At 37.1% G+C, this 25,242-nt stretch overlaps 1 protein-coding gene across 5 annotated transcripts in view; it reads right to left on the reverse strand.

Annotated features, from left to right (window-relative positions):
- LOC135289584 (mucin-4-like) overlaps window positions 1-24,538 on the reverse strand; it is a 68,347-nt gene extending 43,809 nt beyond the window's left edge. For 3 of the 5 annotated variants that reach the window (XM_064403306.1, XM_064403307.1, XM_064403304.1), the window contains exons 1-14: window positions 24,423-24,507; window positions 19,353-19,491; window positions 17,945-18,119; window positions 15,626-15,807; window positions 12,593-12,739; window positions 11,344-11,436; window positions 9,922-10,043; window positions 8,371-8,500; window positions 6,411-6,578; window positions 4,657-4,845; window positions 2,981-3,485; window positions 2,132-2,248; window positions 1,075-1,301; window positions 293-472 (exon numbers count right to left, since the gene is read on the reverse strand). In XM_064403306.1, coding sequence (XP_064259376.1) covers window positions 293-472; window positions 1,075-1,301; window positions 2,132-2,248; window positions 2,981-3,485; window positions 4,657-4,845; window positions 6,411-6,578; window positions 8,371-8,500; window positions 9,922-10,043; window positions 11,344-11,436; window positions 12,593-12,739; window positions 15,626-15,807; window positions 17,945-18,119; window positions 19,353-19,491; window positions 24,423-24,478 — 2,430 coding nt within the window. In that variant the 5' untranslated portion in view covers window positions 24,479-24,507. Of the gene's footprint in view, window positions 1-292; window positions 473-1,074; window positions 1,302-2,131; window positions 2,249-2,980; window positions 3,486-4,656; window positions 4,846-6,410; window positions 6,579-8,370; window positions 8,501-9,921; window positions 10,044-11,343; window positions 11,437-12,592; window positions 12,740-15,625; window positions 15,808-17,944; window positions 18,120-19,352; window positions 19,492-22,874; window positions 22,946-24,422 lie in introns of all 5 variants that reach the window. The other 2 variants (XM_064403305.1, XM_064403308.1) reach the window with 2 other exon arrangements.
- Between the last annotated feature and the right edge of the window lie 704 nt (window positions 24,539-25,242).

Raw genomic sequence — 25,242 nt, forward strand, 5'->3', positions numbered from 1 at the left:
CTTGTAGGATAGATAAATCACATCAACATTTACAACAAATGGGAAAACCTGGATTGCTGAAGACCAAACTCTAATTTATACAGGATATCTCCTTCTACAAATCAAAAGGAAACTCCAGTGGAAAAGGGATATTTCTAAATACACCTGTCTTCTAGTTTAGTGACATTTACAAGGCAAGGTTTCTGGAAAATTCTGTTGGAAGTAAATCAATTTTATGCTTGTTTTCCAAAAGAACAGAAATCAAAAAGAAATCTCTTTTAAACAGGAGAGTCTCCAAATCAAATGTACTTACATGCTGTAGTTCATTTAGTTGCTTTTGCAGACTCTGGGCTTTTTCAGCATCTTTTTGTACCTCATTGAAAGCCCATCTGCATTCTGAAAGCTGCAGGTGCAGTGAGTGGGACTCTGCCTCTGATGCATGAAGCCTTCGTGAAAATTCAAATATTTCTTGCTGCAAGATTGCTATGTTTCTCTGTTAGCAAACAAAAACAAGTTGATGGGCTATAAAATCTGCTATTTTAGCAATAAAATAAATCATATTTAAGACTCAAAAAAATGAAGACAAAACACAATTTTTTCCTCCATCTCTAAAAGACATACTCAAGGGCAAAAGTTTGAACCTGTCATCTACAAAGTGTTACTGCAAATTCTGTTTTCACCTAAAGTTTACTATAACAGTTTATTAGAGAAAGAGTTTATCCTTTCATTTTGGTTAAAGAGAAGAAGGTTATCTTTACTGAAAGAAAGGATGGTAAACATGAGAAAGTAGAAAACAAAAATAAAAAGCAACCAAAAACTTATATCAAGCCAAAAGCAAATTTGTTCTTATCACCTAATACAGATCTGATAGAACTTGGGTACACTAAACCTCCTCCAAAAATTTTTTGTCAACAAAAGAAAAGACCTATTCACACCCTAATGTGTGACAAATCAACTTCTGAGTGTCCATGTAGTGCTACTTCATTGTCATGGACTCATCACCAGCCTGAAACAAAACGAATGCTGCTACCAAGGGAGCTTCACTGTTGCTGTAAACCTTCTGTTTCCATGAAGGAGAACTGTAAATCTGCTTACTGTGCTGGGCAGTCTGTCATACAATCCAGCTTCCAGGGCCTGGGCGTTTGCTCTGTGGAGCCCACGAGCCAGCCTCTGTATCAGGGAGTCCCTCTCCATGTAAGCTCTGCACCCGCAAATGTTCCCTTGAACTGGCTCCATCAGTACGCTCAGGTTGTCCATCAGTTTTGCAAAGCAGTTCCTGGCTGTACTGATAAGTGAGTTTTTAGAAAGCCAGGAGCCTGGATCTTTAAGAAAGAACAACAAAAAGGAAACATCGAGCAGGTTATTAGTTCCCATTTCTTGGTTCTTTTTCACTTATACAAGATGGAACCTGTAAATATTCTGAAAGACAGAATGGTGAATCTGGAAACACTGTTCAAACTTTGCTTTTAAAGGATATGAATTCAATTTATTGAAAACAGCATGATCAAAGGAAGAAAATGCCTGAAACTGAATCTAAACACATTTAATTCAATGGCAACTTTTATACCAATTTAGTGTTTAGCTTCTGGAAAATGCATCACCTTGTCTTTCTCCTGCTATTTCCCTTTATTCACATAAATTATCCCTCTTCTAAATATAATTTGTTCTGTGACAAAAATGTGGGGACTCTAAAACTAGAGGTTAATAAAGAAAAAGGGATGGCAGCAGTGGAGATGAACCAAGGGAGCCTGTATCAATTCTCACTGTAAATAAACTCCAGAGACACTTTCCAGCCTTCTGCTTCTATGGCTCTATATACTGAAAGGATAAAATATCCTATCAGCTGTAAAAGAAAATTAATCTGTTCCAACAGTACAGAGATGTGATCATTCAGAGAATGTAAAAGAGAGTTTTTATTATTTTACCCTGCAATAAAATCACTCCTTCAGGGAAACAGCCCCACTAAAATTTGTATTGACTAGCTCAGGACATAACCTCTAGTCAAAGGTGTCTAACATAAATATTCAGAAATGTCTCTTCAGAGCTATGATCCAGAATAGTTTAGATAAAATCATAAAAATATGATATGACCGCCCTGACTTATTTATTTTTAAAATAGATTTCTGCTACAACAATATACAGTTAAAACTACCTTGAATGATGAGAACACCCTCCAGTTCAGAGATGGAAGTGACTATTGCAGTACAGAGGTTAGAGCTAGTCAGCCACCCGACTGCTTCATCACAGTCAACTCTTCCCTCTCCAAAACCTGTGAAACAGAATTGTAGCTAGCAGGATAAGTAAATCATTAAGATATGGCACGCTGCTGCCTCCAGCTCTTTCAGAAATTAACCGAAAATAAGCATATAAACAAGAACATAGCATAATTTAGACTGTTTTAAGCATGCTTCCAGAATGACTAAAAAAAAAGTTAGATAAATCTTCTAATGGGAAAACATTTTTAATACCACTTGTCCTTATAGAACGAAGTATAAACTGGTCTGGCAACAGAAAGGGACAAGTAGACATCATCTCCAAAGAAAATTTTGAAATCCTCCAAAGAAAATTTGAAATCCTTGATTTTGAAATCCTATCCTATTACCTGAATCAAAAAGCCATTTTTGTGGGTTTTTAGGAAATAAATATTAAAATTATTTTAAAAAGAAGAGGAAACACCTTAAAAAAAATCTTTTAGGAACATTGCAAGGTATTTACGACAGAGAAGATGCTGTAGCACCTAGTTCTGAAATCCATAACACAAATATCAAAAATATCAGATAATGTTGAGTTCATGTGAATAATTGCAATTTTACCTGAAATGTTTAACACAGGACTAGGCATTTCCTCTTAGAGTGAAATACATACATCAAGCAATATAAGAAACATAAATCCATAAATGTCTTTAAATATGTATTTGTGCCCCAGCAATAACAATAATATTGCTCTTTGTTATTCCCTAAGCATGTAATTTGATGTCGCTCTTTAATAACATTTCACTTACGCGGTGGATGATGCCTGCCTCTGGATTCTCCCACACAAACTTGAATTCCACTGCTTCCTCTGGAGCCATCTGTCCAGACGAAAAAGGTACAAGAATATCTGGCCAGAGCCCTCAGCCTGTTAGTGGCCAGAACAGCAATCACAGCCCTTCGGAACACGTAAACCAGGCTCTTGGCTCTTCTCTGCCTCAGCCTGCCTTCGTCTTGGTTTCTTTCCATGATAGTGGGGAGAGCATAAAGGAGCCTGATGATCTTCTGGTTCAACAATTGGTGCTGGTTCACCTGCTCCTGGAGAATGTCTCTTTGGCAAGACACGGCGTTTAGCCGGCCGTAGAAAGGACACAGGGCCCCTGACAGCAGCGCACAGGCTGCCAGCAGGGATGAGCGTGCCTTGAAAGCATCTAATAATGAATCTTTCATGGAATTGTTTTCCTGGGCCAGTTTCTCACAGTTTTGTTCAAGGCCGTACAGTCTCCCCCTGTTTTTCTGGGACTTTTCTTCACATTCCTGCGACAGAAACAAACCAAACAAAAATGGAAGAAATATTAACTGCATGGTTTTTACCTAGACAAGAACTAAAAGAAAATTGAGCTTTGCCATTCAAATGAGCAAAAATTGTTAATAGTGATGGTGATGGAAGTATCTCTTCTAGTAAGCAATTACGCAATCAGATGTATGAAACCAAAACAATGGAAGGAGGGAAATTTACATGATCATCAACTGGACTCCTGATTTCTGACAACAATCCACCAACACCGTGACAGCTCACAGAAGGTCCAGCACCACCTGCCTTCCCACAATACATTTTTATGAGTTCACTTAACAATAGTCATAACATCCTCCGATTTCAGAGAAAACACTGCTCTAGCAAGCAGAAAGCCAGTGTAAGTGAGACGTAAAACACAAGGAAGTCTGGAACATGAAACTAGACAGATTAAATTTTTCAGCATGCAAAGACTTCCAGTCCTGAGATTGCATCAAATACAGCATTATTCTGTGAATAAGTTGCAGTAGCTCACAAATAACAAGGGACATTTATTTCCTTTATTCACAATGCTTTTAATTGAAACAGGTGTGAAGGAATTTGATGATAAAGACAGTAAATGGTAGCTGTGGAATAACACGGAACATTTAGGATTGCAAATAACTCATCTAACAAGGAGTGGTGGTTTCACACTTTTAAGACATTTCTCACTGTAGTATCAGAAAAACAGAATCACTTAACATTCTTGAACTCTACCACTGTTCTTAGGGCCAGTACATATGTAACTAAATTTATCCCCAGGTGATACCACATTATTCTATACAATCTCTGCAAATGATGGTGCTGAAAAAGTAACTGCTGACCTCAGTAATTCTTAAAAAAAGCAAGTTTGATCTTACAGCTTTAACATTCTCAGAAAAAAAAAATATCATCTGTAGATGAAATCAGGTCCTCAACTGGGCTGAAAGACCAAATCCTCTTCAACAAATGCTTCATCAAAGTGATTTATTTCTTATTTTAAGTGATGTTAATATTAGCACAGTGATGGGTTGGTTTGTTGTTTGGTTTGGAGGTTTTTTTTCACTTTAAATGTATTCCCGATGATCTTAAACTGCTAAGAGGCTTAAACTATTGAAATAATCCATTACATTAAAAAAAAAAAAAAAAAAAAGGTAGAAGTTCACAGCACCATACCTGTGCTCTTGAACGAACTTCTGCAAGGACATTTGAGTAGTGATGTTCAAGATATTGCTTTTCTTTCTGCCACCAATGTTCCTGTGCTTTTAACTGTTCAGACATTTTTTCAAAAGCATCCTTCTGGCTCTGCTGAAGCTCATTCATAGCATCAGCCTGGTGCTTGCAAGTGTACTCTAGATGAGATATCTGTGTGACAAGCATTTAAGAAGAAATTATTATTTACCTTTTGACATTAAGAACCGACTATTCCAGCATAAAATCTAAACTGTAATTTTTTTCAATATTTTTATTAAAACTAAGTAAAACCCTTTCATAGCAGATTAATTACTTGGTCCTCAAAACAAAACTGAAATATATTTTGAAACAAAGTATTTTATTTGGTTTTGGTTTTCCCATCTTTATACCACCTTGTCACCCTAGTTGCAGGAAACCTGAGCCAGACATGTCATACATTTTTTTAAATGATTGTATTAAATGTTAGTAAATTAGTAAATTAGTTATCCAAGTATATCCTTTAGAAGTTTGTGATGATTGCAAATAATTAAGAAACAACTTTAATTTTTTGGTTTTGTGTTTTTTTGTTTTTTTCTTTTGTTGAAAAGCCAAGACATTCCAGATTATTATTAAGTTTTAAAACAATTTCAGGGAATTCTAGCATAAAGAATGTTTTCCTTACAAGTAGTTCATAAGTTTATGATGTGTTTTCAACAAACATGAAGGGATCCACTCTTGTGATTTAACACTGCACCTCCCATGCAAGCTAAATGGAGGAATGAACCAAGCCAACAATGAACCAAGCCAACAAATGCACACACCTGAGCTGTGTTCCTACAAAATATCAGCAAGATACTTCCAGATAGATCACAGGAACAAAATTTTTGTACAGCATAGTCTAAAATCCCAGAAGAGATGCTAAGTACATGAGAAGAGCCCTAGGGACCTCACAATCGGTCTCAATAGCACTGCTTAATTAAAAAGCAAGCAACAGTAAGACACAAGCTCTTCAAACACTGCCAGTAATGTTCACCTCCTTCCCTTTCCTCACCTACTTCAAGAGAGAAATAAACCAGAACACAAAGTGGAAACCATAAGGAGTGGCATAGCTTAGTGTCTGGAACCAGCAGAGTTATTTTAAAAGGGGCTTTTTTTTCTTTCTAAAACCACAAGGTTTTCTGGGGAGAAAGCTGACTTGCATTAAAGAAAAGTATAGCTCGTCCTTCACACAAATACTGACATGTTTTATAATAGGTATTTCTATTGTGTTTCTGAGTAATAATGTCATAATCCAAAGTTACAATTAAACAAAAAACCCCACACTGGCATTCTTTCAAATAGTACATCTGAATCATAAACAAATAATTAAAAGGTGGTATTCCTGGAGAAAGCCTAGGGATTGTGGTCAAATAAAGACTTGATTTATGATTGTAAATAAGTGCATTCTGTGAATTTCTTCATCAGTAAGTCGAATTTATTATCTTTTAAGTAGGTCCCTGTTGCCAGTATCAGGTGCTCCTTTCAGAATGTCCTGCACTGAAGGTGGAGCTGAGACACTTGATGCACGCTCCAGTCACATCTAAAGGCCCATGGCAACAGCACCAAACTGAGCAGTGGGCAAGCCATAACTAATGGTGCTCATTCGTTAGCATCCAAATCCTTTTGGGGGAATGGATATTACTCCTTTCTAACGAGACTGCAGTGTGAGCAAATGTCACTGAGCTCAGCAGAGGCAGCTGGTGCCTGGGGACACTCACCCTCTCTTTAGCGTTGTGGAAGTTCATGATCAGGGCTTCAACATTCTCATGCAAGAGTGCACAAAACTCTGTCCAAGGTAACTCTTCCAGGGGGGCATTTGTCTGTTTGGCAAGCACGTGGGCGTCTGCCATGCTCTGGTATAAGTTCAGGAGGATGGACCTGTCCACCTGGAACACAAAGAAAAATTAATTGCGGTAGCTGGGCAGTGTTCAAATCAAAAGCAATGCATCAGTCTCCCGCTTTTTCATTTTGGGAAGCAAAATCAAAGCTGTCTCAATGGAGTAAACAGGATCACATACAGGCACTCCTGCTTCCCAAACAAATACAAACAGCTTTGGGAAAAATGCAAGGCCATCCAAGGCAAGAAATACCTGATCTCATAAGGGAACCACTAATACAATCTTACAAAAATGACTATTTTTATCACCTGCTCAGGACAGTCTTGTGGTTTGAAATCCTTGGAGTAAAATGGTTAAAACAACCAGCTCTATGAATGTGACAGTGAGACAATCCTTCTCTTTTTTTTTTTTTTTAACTTTTCAGTAACATAACATTAATTTTGAGTCCACCATTAAACACTGTTTCCATTACCAGAAGTCTTGATTGTGAATGGAATCTTGTCCTGAATTCTTGTCATGGATAACATGTATTTTACAAAGGAATACAAATAAAATGAAAAACTCCTACCACAGTAACAGCTAGCAAGCACTTTAAGTTTCTAGTAGAATATTTTCAGCTTGTAATTGTGTTTCATACTTATAAATAGCAATCATTAATGCCTGTAGTTAGGACAGACAGTTGCTTTTCTCTCTATGTACTCCTTTTGTGCCTGATGAAATTCCTTTTTCAGGCTAACTAGGCCAGCAAATGTCTTTTAATACACTAATGCTTGCATGGAAGAAGCCGCTATCCTCCCAGAAATGAAAAAGAAGATCCTGATTTTATTTCCCTTCAGGTCATCAATCACAGATCTGCCTGGGCAGTGGACAACACTAAGTCAAAGTGTGGAGTAACTCCATCAACTGAACAAAAGACACCCACAAATCTGAAGACTCTCTGATGCAGGTCTCTGCTCCTGTCAACGGGGAACAGACCTCATGTAGCCTCCATGCTCACAGCTCTGAGAGAGAAAGAGGAGAAGCTTCCAAGCCAACACCAAAAATATTTCATATTGCTAGGAGTAGAGACAGAGCAAATGTTACCACACAATGAGAGATCTTCTAAACATGCCAAGAACTTTCCTTTGTCCCTGCTGCCATGCAAAAAGATGGCAAAAATGTTATTCGGGGTGTAGCTGGGTAAAGACAGTAGAAAGGCCCAAAGTGGTCACATAAGAGGAGAAACTTTTCAAAAAATAATCCAGTGAAATACATCCCGTGTGCCAAATCCACAGCAAAACAAGCAAAAAACAAAACAACAACAAAAAAAATCCCCTGTGCTTTTCTACCTGAAAGCTTGAAACAATTTTCAAGCCATTTTTACAGTCAAATACTTGCACTAAAACTAAAAGAGTGTATGAAAGAGAAATAAACATTTCTACAATGGTAGCTAATGAAGCTTGACAAAAATTCGGGTAGAAAGACAGAACATCTGCACATGAAATGATAATCCATATCTACAAAATGCCTTAATTAGGAATGCCAGTACATCCTACCCATACTTAAAAAACATTTTCAAATTATCTTCTCCAAGGTGTTGGTTACATTTATTCATGTATTAAACTTTTTTAAAGGTAGCATAATAACAAAAAGGGTAAGAGAATGGCAGAGTTCTTCCACAGCTCAGCACAACAAATGCAGCAAACTTTCAGCATAGTAAATATTTTGACAGTGTGTTTTAGAAAACCTAAACAATGTGTGCCACATTTTTTTTCCTTACTATTGAGAGGATTTTTCTATTTAGTATTTACTATTGAGGCTTTTTTCTATTCTGTTTACTATTGAGGCTTTTTTTCCTTACTATTGATCCTTCCTGCAGGCTGAAGCTCTCTGGAGGATTCATGAATGTCTCAGAGGATTCTTCGGCTTTGTTCCTTCCTTCAACCTGGTCTTTCCATTGCACACTTGGGGATGAATGCTGTCTTCGTGAACTGGAAAGTTTCCACAGTAAGATACTTTAACCAAAATTACTTCTGTCAAATGCACAGTGTTCTTTTAAAGGATAATCAATGGATAAGGCAAATACCATTTTAGCACATCACACGGCTTCTGAAGATGCTTGCCTTTCTTAATTGAATAAAGAAATTTATATTCCTTCTAAGAAAGATTTTTCAAGTGGTTATATTTTCAGATACTAAGCCTCATGTCAAGCAATTCATAAGATTATTTGGATATGGCCTCAAAGTTACATATAAAGAACAGAATTCTTCATATTTTAATTAACACAACAGTTGTCTTTAGAGAGACCATGGTCACTTCTTGCATCATCAACCTGATTTCAAATACAGTTCTTGCTCCTAAGGTTTCCACATGCCTGACTCTACTCTGTCATGACTTTTAAAGCAGACTGCCCAGAATTTTAATCTGTTCTTGCACTGTGTCAGTCAGGAAAACAGATAGATCAAGAACCTGGCATGACTAAACAGGCAGCTGATGAGGAAACTATAAGACCAAACAACAGCATAAAGGAGACAGAAGCAGGGACAGGAATTCAAGGAAGAATTTAAAAAGATTGCCTGAGTATTTAGGCATGGTGTCAGGAAAGCCAAAATCTTAAAATTGATGCTTGCAAAAGATGATAAAGACTTTTCCAGCTCAAGTTTTAAGTATCTTACTAAAAACACCTTCATAACTATGAGTCTTGAATGAGTTGCTCAGGCCACAAACTTCCTTTCTTGTAGGAAAACTGATTTTTTTTCCTTCTCCACTACTCCTTGTGTGAATAAGTCAACATAAACCCCTGTGTATACAGACCCATGTAGTTCTAGGCTGAAAGAGAGGTCACCCAAGCTCTGTTACCACAGACACAGCAGACTGTGCTGGGCAGGAAACTCCCAAGAGGTTTCCTCTGCTCTCACACGTTTCAATACCTTTTAACCATTTAAAGCTTTCTACAGCCATTCAAAAATTGAAAACAAAGGTTATCCACTATAAATGATACACAATTTCTTGACAGGACTCTTAGAGATTCAGCTGACTCACCGAACTGGAAAACAATGTTTTCATAATAATCTAAGTGTATATAGAAGATATATTCTAGACCTGCTGGATATGTTTTCCTACACTCATCCCAGCCACTACTGGAGGCTGGACCTTACCATAACTACGATTTTCAAAATTTTTGGTTTGGCAAATAATCTGTAGAAGGCCAGTTTCTATCTGTACCCATTGACAACACCTTTGGTTACTGATAAGGGCCTCTTATTAATGGACTGCCAGGTTCTGAACCTTTAGTTTGTTTTGGCACATCACACTAGATTTTCTGCTGACTGAAAATTGCAGGGAATGTAAACTACGAGTTGTACTCAAGCTGTTTACTGCCATTTTGCAATGGCTTTAAAAGGAAACTTACCCTTTTTTTCCTCTCTGCTGTGCATTTTCTGACTCTCTGGAATTATTCCATGCTCCCCTTGGAAAACCTCTCGTCCCAAGTTGGTTTTCCCTCAAAATGGTTTCAAGTTCTTGAATTCTCAACTACCAAGTGGTAAGAAAGCAGTTAATGGAAGTTAGGAAAGACTACTTTGGTCTTTAATGCTGTTCTGTTCTGCTTTTTACAGGTGAATATATTCTATTAATTCTATATGGAATTAGAAAGCATTGAACACATGTAAAATGTATTAATACATAGAGTTCAAAACAGAGAGAAATAGATATGCTGACCAAAAGCACATTTTGTTGTCTTTTCATGCTGTTCAGATTTTCCTGTTTTAAATTATTTATACTACTGAAATTTTCCAGGGCCATTGTCTTCATCAAGTGGACTCATAAAAGGGTAGGATTAACAGTAAAAGCTACACTTGCACTCAGAACAAAGCTCATGTGGAGCTTGTTCATGTACATAAACAAGGAAGAAAACCTTCCTAGTTCTTCACCCATAAAAGATAAATCTCTAACTTCTAGGAATGTTACCCTCCCAGTTCCTCTGTATGTTGTAAAAGTAGAGAAGGAATCAAAAAACTGAATCATCACTACTTATTTAATCATCACCTCAGAAATCTATGTGCCTGTACTTAGAGAAGGTCCTAAGAAAATAAATGACTGAAGAATTCAGTGCTTCTTTGTGTTCCTCAGAAAACAAGAAAAAAACCATGAAATTCCCTTCTGTTTTCTCATTTAGTTTTTCAAAAATCCACTATGAAGGCTTTGTTAGTCAGTACATGAACACTCAGAAATCATCTTACAGATTTTTCACTTTTTTAAAAAAAATAAACCCTAATTACTTTAATGGATCAAACCCTGTGTGGCACAGTTTAATAATATAAGAATTTAATATTCAAGTATACATATATGATTTTTTGCATATTCAAACTTTTCTGGTAACAGCAGATGTAACAGCTGAAATGTACTCTGAATAATTACGTTTGGAACTGCAGTCTCAGGATGCATTAATATCTCACACCTAGAGAACCTGGATGTATGAAGTATACCCCCGAAATTACCTAAGTGCCCATTCCAAAGATATAGGACAGAATAATTCAGCAGTTTAACTATTGTGAAACATTTCCTTTCCCCTCGCTGCTTCAATGCAACTTTGAATTCTCAAACACAAGAATGTGACATTTTATTTTAATATTGATTCTACTAACTTGATAGTTCCCTGCAAAAAAGAGATATTTTTCTCTTACCTTTTACTGTCTTGACAATAATTGCAAAAAATCTACTCAGTGTTTTCACTGGAGCAAGGAAGTCTTGACATTTTTGGAAGATTGTACCTTTGCAAGTTCATCTCCTGTTTTACTGCAAACATCTTCCAAATATTTAATTAAAAGCTTACCTGCATGAATTCTGTAGTGTATTTACAGTCTATATGTGCTAGTCTTGCTGCTGCAGCATTGTCCTCCAATTCCTTTATTTTCACTGCAGCTGCCTAAAAGTACATTTTGGAAATATTTAAGTCCAGAAAGATGATAACATCATACAAAGACAACTTTATTTGTTCGGTTTATTAGGTCTCCAAAAACCAACCTCTGGTACCTGAACTACTTGCACTTTGAAACAGTGAAAACTCATATCAATAAATAAATAAAAGGAAACAATTATATATCTAGAATATTAAAGTAACATTTTCTCTTTAGTTAAAGAAATTGACATAGGATTATGTCCTTGCTCATTTTTTATACTCACAGGTACCTATCTCCATATAAAGGCCTGGACATGGTATTTCAGTTGAAAAAATGCTTTTAGCAAAAGCAGTAACTACAGAGCTGCTATAGTAGAAATTCACATGCAATTTTAACTACACTCTTTCCTATCAAAAACATCTTCTCACTTTGACTGATGACTGATTTGAAAAGAACAATACACCCCAAAATGACTCCTGCCTTCAAGTGATGCAACAAAGATCAAGGAAAGGTCTTTAATATTAAAAGTAATTTAAGATTACACAGATACAAGGGAAGTCATTAATTTTGGACAGGCAAAGCAAAGTAGCAAGTATGTGAGACTGAATCCTGACTCTAAGCACTTCAGTTAGGGAAACATTAACTGAAAAATAAATAAAGAATTCAAAGGTTTTAACATACGAGTTGTTGGCAATAAATTTAAACTCTGTATAAGCTCACACATTCACAAAAGGAAAATAATTGAGAAATAGAGATCTGTGGAAGGCCTATTAAAAAGAAGTCACAGCACAGAGCTTACCAAACCTCCTCCACAACAGCATCAGCCAAAAGGCTTAAGCTGTGCCTGCTCCCACAAGATGTATCGGCTTAACATGCTTAAATAAAATAAATTTAAAAATTCACAAATCCTGCACAAATACTCCCTCTACACCTCTGTATTGCTAAGAGTACTTTTTCCCAGTGACATAAACCTCTTCCCATCTGCAGTTCAAACACCAGTCTCAGGTCAGGCTCGCAGCATCCACCTGTGAATCCACCTTTCCTGAGAACTGATGCTCCACGTTTTGTTAATCAAACACAAGGCACTCATAGCCTAACTCAGAGGTTTCACCCCTCAAAAATGAAACTGCTCTGTTGTGCCAGTGCTTGCTGCCACTCCCAGCAGCAGGCAGAAAGCTCTACCTTCAGGTCTTGGATGAGCCTCTCCTGCTGTCTGTTCTTGAAATCCAGACGGCTGGCCTGGACCTTCAGCATCTTGCAGCAGCTATGCTGCTCTACCTCCACATTCTTAAGCATCCTCTCCATCCTTTGCAGGGCAACATTAGTTTTCTAAAGATAAATAGGTACATGAATAAATAAATACATCAAGAGGTACTTTTTCTGAGACAAATTATTGCAGTGGAGAGTTCAACAGAGGAATGGAGACTGCATCAGAAGATGGTATCAGAAATTTTAAAATCTAAGATGCCAGCACATGTCAACAGAAGTGTTTACCCAACAGCAGACATGCTTTTGATTCACCACCAAGAAATCTGTGTTGGCCCAAAAATTATTGTGAACATGACCTTCTGTGGTAACACTAAATTCAGAGCCAGATCTCCACAGGAAATCTTTCCCTAAAGGAATACAGCCCTTCCAATCTCATCTGTCTCCCACCTCAGTGGCAATGATAGAAACAGAGTACATTTGGTAAAGTTATGCATGGGAACAAAAATTCATTTTTGTTATGATTTTGATTGCTGAGACTTCAAATCAAATGTTTTTAGAAACAGTTACGCCCATTAACATAAATTTCTGCTATTCTGAAAAGGATTTTCTTCTATCTAGAAACTGAATTACTTAAAAAAACTTATGAAGTCCTCAGTAGAATAAAATAATCTGCTCCCCACTTCAGTTCCTGCATACAGAAATTGAACTAAGCTGCAGGCTGGGAACATTACTGACATTACTGGACACTGCAGCTTTATGAAGTCACTGCTACAGAATCCCCATACTCCATATGAATTTGGATTAAATTTAAGCTAGTCCTCTAGCTTTGCATGTCCAGCAAGACAGGTTTCTTCCCTTCAGAATGCTAAATAAATAAATGAACAAAAATTATCTTTTTCTACATTTTCTAACATTTCTATACCTGGAAAGATACAGAAATATTTACTTCTTCAGGTTTATCTTCCAGACATTAACAAAAGTGAACTGGGAAATGTAAAGTAAGTAACAGATAGTTTGCTGTCAAATACTACAAAAAGTTTAAAAACATTTTATACTGGAAATGTAATTAACATTACAATGCAAAGTTTGCATTAATGCAAACTAAAATTGTCATGGGTATATCAAATTCATTAAACAAGTCAGCATGACCTGCAGGATTTCAGAGTTTTGAAGAATTTCTGAACTTTTTGGAGGGGGTATAACTATTTAATACTATCCCTGTAGCCACCTGCAAATATTTTATCATTAAAAACTCAGTTGGTGGGAGTTTTTTGTGGTTTTTTTTTTTGTGTGTGTGTTTTTTGGTGGGTTTTTTTGTTGTTGTTGTTGTTTTGTTTGTTTGTTTGTTTGTTTTGTTTTGTTTTGTTTTGGTGGTGGTGGTGGTGGTGATTTTTTTTTTCCTCCTTAACCCGTGTGTAAATGACACACTCTCCCAAGTATTTGAAGGGGAAAACCGTGTAGGAATATGATCTCCTGCCTAACCACGAGGTGATGCTATTGCCCTTCCTATCCACCCCGACCCCTCCTATCCCGGGCCAGGATACGCCCAACATCACGAACCTGTCACAAAGCAGAGAGGGTGACTTTCCCTGCGTGTTCCACAGACGCGTTTCAATACCCCATTACTCCACTCCCATGCCTACCTCAGCCTTTTCACAGCCAAGTTCAGAACTACGGTTTGTGAAGGGCAGTTTTTCCAGCCAGAATTTGCCAACATGCAGAGAATCCCACTTCTCTGCAGGCATTAAGACCACATTTAAATCTCCTTAGCCTTCATTTTATAACTCAGAATAACTGAAGGAGATTTAAACCAGGTCTGTTAATGCACAACACAAAAGATTGCAACGCATTAAAGCCATAATTTATAAACCCAGTCATTTCTGATGTTTATCTGACATATTTAAATGAATTAAGCTTTCCATGCAGTCAAGTCCAGATGTAAGATTTTTTTATTTCCCGGAATTTTATAACTGTACATAACATAAGTGTAGGGTGATGGGCAGGGGAATGGCTACAAAAGCAAAGTAGAAAAATTTAACATTTTAACTACTGAAGGCAGGTTAGGGTTTGGCACCTCGCAGTGAATCTCATTTTGGCACCTAGCAGTGAATTGTATTCACAATCTTTCAGAGAGTTTTGAAAGTTCTGAAAGACTTCTGAGTTCAGAGATGTCAAGATTCTGAAACCCTACAGCTCAGACTTGTTTAATGAGCTCGATGTATTCATGGCAATCTTAGTCAACTCATGTTAATTACATTTCCTACAATTTTGTAGCTTTAATACATTGACCAACAAAGCCCCTACAGCCACTGGCAGAGAACACTGCCAGGGAACTGACAGAGAACACAAAGTCCTGAGCCATACACTGCTCCTTTTGTCCTTTTTCAAGGACAAACATCACTTGACAAAACGTAACATACTTTTTCAACACTGATATGTTGCTGCAGCATTAAGCTCTCTGAAGGTAGCTTCTACAAAACACTGTACACAACAGAGGGCAATACCCTTCCAGAGCCTCCTCAAACTAACTCAGCCCCTTACTGTTAGCAAGAACTCAGAGCTTACCCTGCTGCACCTGGCAACTTAGAAAAGAAAACTCTGTCTGAAAGTAGGCTTTCTCACAGCCTATATCCTGCTCTATCTTTACAAGAATCAGCTTTGAATGAAAACTGGCTTGTGTTTCTGCTTGTTTGGGGAGGGACCTTAGGTCCTGTCCACAAGCTTCTCTGTTTGTCACTAGCACTGTGTACTGATAACTTGGCTTAGGTGTTCACCATGACAAACAGCCAGGTTCCATCACAGGTTCCATCAAAGCCCCAAACCAGCAGTACACACTAAGTGTAACTCCATAAAGCTGTAATCTTCAGAACTCTTCTGCAGCATTTAACTGTCTGGGGGAGTTTTTCCTCCCTTGAACCAGAAAAACTCCAACCCACCACACGCTTTGCACCAAAAAAACTTTCAGCCAGCATCGCATGGAACTTTTCATCTATTAATACATCATACCTTTGAAGCCGTTTCTGCATCAAATCTTTCTATAAAAAGGTATTCCAGTTCAGATAGGTGTACTTTGTGGATGGTATCCCTCTCCTCTGAAAATCTTTGTTGCTCCTCTTCCCACCGCCGCTGAGCACTTTGAACCATTTTCTCAGTCTCTGCTGCTATCTGCTGATATTTGTCACTGAGTACTGATGTTAAAAAAAAAAAAGATAAAAACAAATACACAAATAGCACTGCAAATAAGCATGTTCAGAAAAAAAATGTATGATGAACATAAGTTCCTCTGTGTATTGCGATATCCTGTGAAACACTGGAACAGTAACACTTCCAGTTTCACTACAGAGAAACAATCACATTTTGTGCTCCTGTAGCATCTTTCACACAAGGACATAGAAATGCTTTGGAGATTTCTACAAATTAAAGCTCTTCTCCCTTTGGAAAGGAATAAAAATTCAACTCTTTCAACTGAGGCCTCTATAGCATGGGGAGCTTAATTACATTTTTCTGCAACACTTGGTTAGCTTATTCCCAAATTTCTATGAGATACTTCAGTCTGTATCAATTAATTTCAAGCTCAGTTTAAGTAACAGTAAAATCAGACACCTGTCACATGAAAGTGACTCTAGGAAAACCTAAGGCAGGTTGGGCTAATGAGCAAAGGCTTGGCTTTTCTGGGGAAATTTACTGCTGCTCAAGAGATTTAAATCTTCACACCGGGATCTGCCTCAATATAGGAAAATACTGGATCTACTTCTCTGTAAAAGCTTAAATGCCAAGGAAGAGTTGTTTTCCTAAAAGCAGTTTTACTGAGAACTTTGCTTCATTTCACAAACTCAGTCAAAAATATATTGTATTAGCTTTTGAGGTTACTGAGTACAACTAGCTATGTTGGCATTTATGTGATCACCACTTTCTAAGAGATTTTTACTTCAAATTCATCCCATTCTTCTGAAATTTCTTCCTAGCCGGAGAAGGGTGAAAAAATCAGAAGAGACATGTTGGGAAAACACAGAGAATTAATGGACACAATGATGGGGAAGACCTGTCAGATGTCAGGAAGTCAAGCCTCAAGAAGAACAAGAGTTTGGAGAAAATACTAAAGACAGGGCAGAAGTGAGGTGCTCTGTCCAAGAAGTTGAGATTGTATCAAAAACATCACATGAGGTGAGCAAGGCTCCAAGAGACCAGGAAGAAGAAGCAGTAAGCTAAAAACTGAAAAAGAAATGAGAAGAAACATTACAACTACTTGGCTTCTTTGGCATTTCTCACAATAAAAACAAAACCAGAAAAAAAAAAAAACAACAAAGACAAAGAACAAAACAAAACAAACAAAACAAACAAAAAAACCACAACCAAACAAAAAACAGTTTGAAAAATTTAAACCAATCAAGATTTTTGTAATTTGTGTGTTCTCCAAATGAATGGAAGTACAGATTTCTTATTATCTTTAAAAAAACCTGGCAGTATAAGTGTACTTTCAAGTTTCAGAGTCTCCTTCCACCCTTGTAAGGTTACAAACTCCAGGGGTGCTCCAGTCTTTTCAGTGAACACCAAAGGTTCACAAATACATCTCCTGTACTTAATTTAAACACTATTATACTTACTGAGTTAACAAAAAAAAAAAAAAAAAAAAAAAAAAAAAAAAAAAAAAAAAAAAAAAAAAAAAAAGAAAAAGGCATCTCCCTGGTTTTTAAATGTGAGAAATCTCTCTCTGTTTGAGAAGAATTAAGAAAATTTGAGTTTCTGAATGCAAAACTAGTAGGGGGAAAAATGTGTTGGTAAAACCCTTCCTTTCCACACACTACTGTGATGACACATGTTATTTGTATAAAACCAAAACCAAAGATGACATGAAGAGGCCAGCTATGAGCAACAAAAAGCTAGAAATATCTGAAAAGGTGAAAGAAAAAAGCAGAACAATGAGAACTCCTGGAGGGAGAGAAAAAATTTTTGGAAAAAGTAAAAACAAATGAACAGGTTTCAATTATTTATTTTTTTTTTCCCTGAAAGGGAAAGGAAGAATTACTGGCACAGTGATAAGCAGGAAGTGGAGAGGGATACCTTAATTACAATTGTGTACACACTGAGGGAAGGAATAACAGAAGGTAAGGAGCAAGGATATTGATAGGCTTAGCAGGTTATATTTAATTCATATGAGACAGCAAGGGTTTTGTAAACTCTTATGAGCTTACAGAAGCAGATTAATAAGACAGGAGAAAATAAGAGACCTTCAAAAAAGGCTGAAACTGTAAAGCCTTGTGCAAAATGACTTGGGACTGATGTAGCCTCTGCTCTATGATTTCTCTTTTTTTTTTTGAAAGTTACCTTGAAGTTCCGAAACCTTGCTTTTTACATCATACAATTCATTCTCTGTACAATACATCTGTATTCGAGCCTCTTGTCTAGCAAATGACAGGGCACTCTCCAGACGTCTATGAAGATCTTCTCCTCTCTGAATTTCCAACTTTAATTTTATTATTTCTTTTTCATGGCGAAATATCTAGAAAATAAATATTTCAGAAATTGCATTCACAGATGCCATCTCATCCCATCTGAATTTTAAATACAGTCTTGAAACTGCACATTTGAAATAGTTTTATTTTTTTCATGCAAACAGATCCTGTTCCTAAATCATTTTCATGTACCTTAAACATACCTCTCTGTTTTTCCAAACATACTCTGCCTTAAGAAAATAAAAGCTACAATTTTGTTCCACAGGCAATTTTCTGGTAATTGTATTTAACAACTAGAAAAGCAGTTGTGTTAGGATACTAGATTATCAGGCACCTAGTAAATCACTATGTAAACACAAACTTCAGTCCAATGATGTTCAGCAGTCAAGCAGAATGTTATTGAACACAAGAAACAAAACAAAAGCTTAAAAAGGGTTCTTGTCTGGTGTAAGAAAGGTAGTCTAGTCACTGCTGCCAAAAACTGGACCCAGGAAACCACGTTCAAGCCATTTGAACTCAAGCAGGTGGAAAGTGAAACATGCATTTCTTCAGAACATCCACAAAGCAGCAGCATCCTTATTAACAGGAGCTCCATTCATGGGAAATAATTTAAACCCCATTACAAGGCTTTTCCCTGATGCTCTTGTGGCAAACTAGTACCTAAATGAAGTAGCAGTGAGAAAATACTTCATCAAAATTTTCTTTAGTTTGAATTTTATTACTGCTGTAAGCAACAATCCTGCTCATAGCAGTTTGTTAGGGGCAGCTGGTGTGGGTGCTCATTCATCTGTTTTCTACTAAATACAGCCAATAATCCAAGTGTGTTGTTCCCTATCCATTTATTTTAAGATTCCTGCTTCTTACACATTGGCTTGCCCTTGTCATGTTCCCTTTGCTCCATCAGTGGTGGGGTGATTCTGTAAAATGGATCCCTGGAATTACTGGGATTAAAACACTCAAACAAACAAATTACAATCTTACATTGAGAATTCCAAAGCTGGGGGTGCAAAATATACTTCTGCCTGACTTCAGTGTTGTGTAGTGCTCAAGTTTCTTACACACACCTTCAACTATTAGCAATGACACTAAAAGTGATATCAGTTCCTATGGACAGGCATAAGATGTCTGTACAGTACTACTTTGTTATTTTCCAACTACTGAATGTGATTTTGATTCAGCTGATGAGAGGATTATTTCAAGGAAACAAATTGCATTTAAGGAAATAAATTACATTTGTTCCAAGGGTAAAATAATGCAAACAGACAAACAAAAGTCCTTACCTCTTGAACACGTTGATGGTTTAATTCCAAATTTATTTTCTCCAGACTTTGGAGTTTTCTTCTCAGATCTTCAATAGTGTCCATTTCTATTTGATTTATACCCTGAGGTAACTGTGATGCTTGAATAGCATTATCTGATCTGAAAAATGTGTTTTGAAAAAACATGAGCATTCCTTTGAAGTTGTAATGCTCCTTTACTTCAATTACCCAATCATGGGTCCAGAGTTTTAAACCTTCACATAAGTAAAATTATTTTGTGCAGTTTTCACCTAACTATTGCTCTTTGAAGAAAGGATTATATAGAATTGTTTATTTTGCAAGATATGAGAGATGTGGCAGCAGGAACTTAAAAGAGAGGTTCACTTTGGATTAGCAAAGTTGATTTAAGCATAACACATTCATTTTTGTTTTTCAGTATCTTTGTTTCCGATAATGAACTTCAATAATTTTGATAATTAACTTCCAGGAGGCTTAAAAACATAATTCTAGTTATGTAAGTTAAAGCAACTGGCAAGCATTTTGTCTCCACAATAAGTCTCATTTCTTTAACATGAGTTACCATCTCAAAACCATCTCTGCCACGAAACAAATGCACAGATGTGGGAAAAACCCCACTTTCACACACTTTGTCTTCTGAGATACATACATCCAAATTACAGACATGCAAGTGACCACAAACACAACACAAATTGAAGATTTAGTCCTCCAAACTACCCTGTTTTATCATAATTTCCACTACTATTTCAGTTAAAACAAAATCTACTTGGCAATTAGCAGAATCAGCCCTCAGTCACCACAAACAATAACAAAACAGCCAACACCAACTTTCTATATATAAAGTGAAAAATTTATACATAGAATATATAAATTTATTTATATATATACACACACATAAATATGTACATATACATATATATGTATATGTGTACATATAAATAGTTATATTTAAAAAGTATCTATTAACCAGTTAAATAATTGTAAGTAACTTCAAACTGGAAAACTTCAAACTTCAAACTGGAAAACTTTTAAGTTATTTCAGTTCTTGAAAACCAGTTTTCAAAAAATATGTTTTTTACCAGTGTTCACATTATTTGATATGTTTGTTTTCACATTATTTTAAGTATGTAAGACTGCAATAGTTATTTTCTCCAGATAAAATTTCTGGGCAATAAATGTGAAATACACTGATAAAAGAAACATAATTAAATTAAGCACTAAACTGGTATCAGATAATACAGATATGTAAATACTAAAATACCATACCTGAAGTATTTTTTCTTCAGAAATAACATTGTACTGTCATTTAATTAATAGAACTTTCTAAAGAAAAAGTGACCACTTCACCCCTAGATTTGTGTATAGGCACAATTAATGTTTTTCATGACCAAAAATTTACCTGCTGACATATATTTTTTCATTATTTTTTTTTGACTGGCCAAAGATACACAAATGCTATCAACAAGGGGATTGGTAACTTTGATTAAATCCTGCCTTTAAAGACATTACTACTGTTAAAGGATGAAATTTCATTTTTTTAGCTGCAGACCATAAACATTTTATCATTTAATAAATCGTAAGTATATTCCCATTTAAAAAGAAGATAGATGTCATCTGTCAGATCAGAACATCAGAAGTTGTTCCACAAGGTGCTTTGTTCTTAACACAATTTATGCATTTAATAAATATAGGAGATAAGAATCATTAAAATCTGCCTGCACTGCAAGAAAACCACAAACTCACTCTTAGTTTTCAATACTTACTACCAGAGCCATACCCAAAACAAGCAACATGACTCAAAGAGCAAGAGACCAGCAACAATTAAAATCACTATTTTTAGTGCAACTCAGCTCCTGCAGTAAGAAGATTTGAAAATAAGTAGAACCTGAACAGCCAGAGCAGCTGTAAGCTGAATAAAATCTTGTTTGTGACATCATGTACTAGGTTTGAGTCACCCTTTTTTCTCCCTTTCTGGGGAAAACACAGAAGAAATAAAGGCAAGTAATTTCATTCAGAGATGATGAATGAAGTATCAGTCTCAGCTGAAAATAGCTAAAAGCCAGACAGCACCAAGGGGGAAAAGCAAAACCCAAATTTAAAACTGGGGAAAACCTGGTCCAAGAAACAAGAGCTATGGAAAGGGTAACCATTTAATTGGTCTGTAGGCAGCAGGGGAGTCATTTGGCTTCTTTAAACCTGGTGAGGTTTAATATCATTTTCATGGAAACTACACAGAATGGAAGCAAGAGAATTACCACTTTTTACAAAAACCTTTAAGGCTTTAATTAAATTACATTGGTTTCTATGGCAGTCAGAGTAAAAGAAGTCTGTTTATTTCAGCTCTCCTATGAAATATCCACCAAGAGAAAATCATAATGCAAAAACACATTAAAATTTACTCAGAGGATAAACTAAATATGAAATTAACTATTCTGCTTAACTGAATGTGTGGTGGGGGGCTGTGAGGGAGAATAAAAAACCCCAAAATCATACCACACACAAATTATATCACACCACAAGCATTAGCAAATTAAGGATGCTATGGAAATGAAAAATGTGTATTAGAGCATTAAAACAGAGAACATAATATTAAGTACTGGCAAAAAAAGCATTAGACATCTTTTGAAACAGTACAAATCAGAAGATTCACTCAAAAACAAAACCACACAAAGTCCCTGAAACATTTCAAAGCATGCACAGTTTGCAGTCGAACAAAATTCAGAGAATGTTTTCTACTTCCATTTTCATATATTAGTAGTTCATCAACCCTTGGTTTTGAGGTAAAATATGTTTTTTACCAACTACAGCTTTTAATAAGACACCATTTTTATTAAGACACCAGTTTTAGCAGACTTTAAGAACCTTCAATAAAGCACAGGAGCAGGTGAAATAGCTTTTGAGTTCTACATCACAGAAGGTATTTTGTAGCTCCAAACTTAAATTCTCAGTTTTCACATCACAAGTTCACTGGTTACAGTCAGCACTGACCATTGCAGAACAGCAGCTTTTCACTAGCTTCAATTCCAGAGCTGGCAGAAAATGCAGTGTGGTTTTGCAACAGAGAGAAATGTTCTTTCATTTACTACCTAGCAGTGTAATTTTGCTAAACTTCTGCAGCTGAGGGAGCAGACTGCAGTCTGATTTTCTAACCAAAGTCCGTATTTGTGGAATTTTGCTGTTCCCATAGAACTGGCAGTTTTGTACAGACTAAAGAGAGACAAACAGTTTGTGCCAAAGATCAGACCCTTATCAAATTATAAAATACAGGGGTCATGGTAAGACTTCCAGCCAATCTCTGCCACCTCAATTGATGTGAAAAACCCTCCTGTGCCTCCTGGGCAGAGTTCCTACATGCTGGCAGAAACTGTCTCTGTCTCCTGACCACTCTATGACAGCTTGCATGTGTGACACCATATCTGGTTCTTCCTCAGCCTGAATTGTATCATTTCAGCCATCTAGGAAATGAATAAATCAAAAAAGCAGGAATTAAACTGCTAGACTTAAAAATCCAGAACTGAACCTCACCGTTTATCTTCTCTGGAATTGACGTTGTCTGAACTCATTGCATCCTATATGCAGTTTTTTAAGTCTATAAACTGTGGAGAATTAAGAACACAGTTAACCATATATACTTTTACTTGATAAGCTTCAAAGATTAGTCTCCTCTATATCATAAAACCATCATGGCCTCTAGCAGAGACATGCTTTACTTTATTTGTCAACCTACTAAAATATTGATTTTTTTAACCACTCATGCTACCACATGAACAATTACCACAACTGCAGTTTGACATCAGCTTTAGAAAATAGAATTGCACTGCTAGTCCTCCAAGCCTGACTATAGTAGAGAAATAAATATATATATAAATAGAGTAGAATATCCACTGTCAGAGTTTTCAGAACACCAGTAAAAAATGTTATGTTTGTGTAGATTGAGCTACATTCTCCTAAGAAGATTACAAACTCTGCTTCTCTTCAAAACAATTCTACACAATTCTACGGGAGATATATGAAAGTGCTATGATTTTTTAAGTAGATCAGATATCCAAGGTTGCCTGCCTAATAGAACACTTACTATGTTAAAGGCTGCTAAGTCTTTCACAAATTGCATAGAATATTTGCATTAAAATGTAGCCCTGAGAACTAAGAAAATAGTTTTTCATAACATCCTTCTTTTTATTATTGCAACTTACACCAAAATCTCATCATGAACAGGAAAAAAAATTGTTGTTTCATAACAGAATCAAAATGTTTTCTGTCACTTCCACATCATTTTGAAGTTTTAAAACTTCTTTAAATTACTCTGAAGTCACATCGAGGAAAAGAAAAAACTAAATCTGAAGACTGTCACCTGAGAATGCTGAAGGTTTTTAATATTAAATATTCCTCTGTTAAAATATGTATCAATAGCTTACTAGCACACAGAGGGATAAATTCAAAAAGAATGTTATTTCACTTAGGGGAAAAAAAATTCCATTGCCACAGAGCAGCTTGTGGGAACTCCATAATTAACAAAACAAAACAGCAGAGGAAGTTTTTAACTTAAAAAAGTTAAAAGTTTAAGTTAAAAAAGTAGAAGTTCTTTAACTTCCAGTGCCGCAGAGCAGCTTGTGGCAACTCCATAGTTAACAATACAAAACAGCAGAGGAAGGTTTTGCTTGGGAATTATGTTTGATGTGTCGCTGAAAACCTGTGCCAGTTTCTTCTTTCAAACTTCTGAATATATGCTGGATACTTCAGAATAGGCCACTGATTTAGGTGTGAGGAATAAATGCTCCTCAGTGAGGGTGGTGAGAGCCTGGCACAGGGTGCCCGGAGCAGCTGTGGCTGCCCCATCCCTGGGGGTGTCCAAGATCAGGCTGGACAGGGCTGGGAGCAGCACCCTGGGAGAGTGGAATGCGTCCCTGCCCACGGCAGAGCGCGGAACAGGATGACATTTGAAGGTCCCACGACCTTTGAAGGTGATAGAGACCGCTCAAGAATAAACCCGCCCGTGATCTGAAGGGGCACTGACTCCAAACAGGCAAAGCCAGGGGCGAGGGACAAATCCGCAGCGAAGCTGCAGAGACTCACCCGACGGTCTGGAGAGGAATTCTGGAGCTGTCCCGATGGTGCTCGTCCTCCAGCATGACGAGCTGGGACTGCAGCAGGAATTCCAGTGCTGGGACCAAGGGGGGAACCCTGGACAGGATTCCACGGCTGCCTGGATACGGACGGTGAGGTCACAGTTCACGGAACCCAGAGCTGGGTTCTGCCAGAGCTTCCCCATCCCCTCCCACCTCCCAGATGTGTTTAAAGGCTTAAGGGCTCCCGAGGGTCAAATACAGCTGCAGGAAATCAAAAGCCGCACGCTGGCACCAGAGCCACAGGCTGAGATGTGCGTGTCCTCACCAGGTTATGGAGAGGAACAAACAGACAGAAAGTTTTGAACGCCTGTGGACAGAATTCAAAGCAGGGGGGCACCACAGGAGCACATCTGCCTCGATGGAGGGAGGGAGGGTTAGGGAAAGGTTCTTGTGAAACCTCTCAAGCCCAGAGATTTGGAGCCCCAGGTGTGTGCACGTGTGTCAAACAACAACTGAATAAAACCCACCTTACAGTATCCTGTAAAAGCACTTTCTGCTTCTCTGAGCACTGCTGTACTTTCTGTAGCTCTGTTTTTAAAGTTCCTGCTAAATTCTCTCTGCATACTTAGCGTGCAGATGATTTAGCTCTTTGTTGGCACCAGCCACGGTATCCTGAGCTTCTTTCAGGTTTTGTCTTTCAGCACACATCCACCAGGATACCCAGGATATGTCCTTCAAGACTGCAGGTTTTAATTGTGAGAGATAGAAGCTCCACAACATTCCACACTCTCTGGGATAAGTCTCGAAACTTCATTTCTTATTTGTGA

Source organism: Passer domesticus, chromosome Z, assembly GCF_036417665.1.
Source record: "Passer domesticus isolate bPasDom1 chromosome Z, bPasDom1.hap1, whole genome shotgun sequence".
In the NCBI taxonomy this organism is placed as follows: Eukaryota; Metazoa; Chordata; class Aves; order Passeriformes; family Passeridae; genus Passer; species Passer domesticus.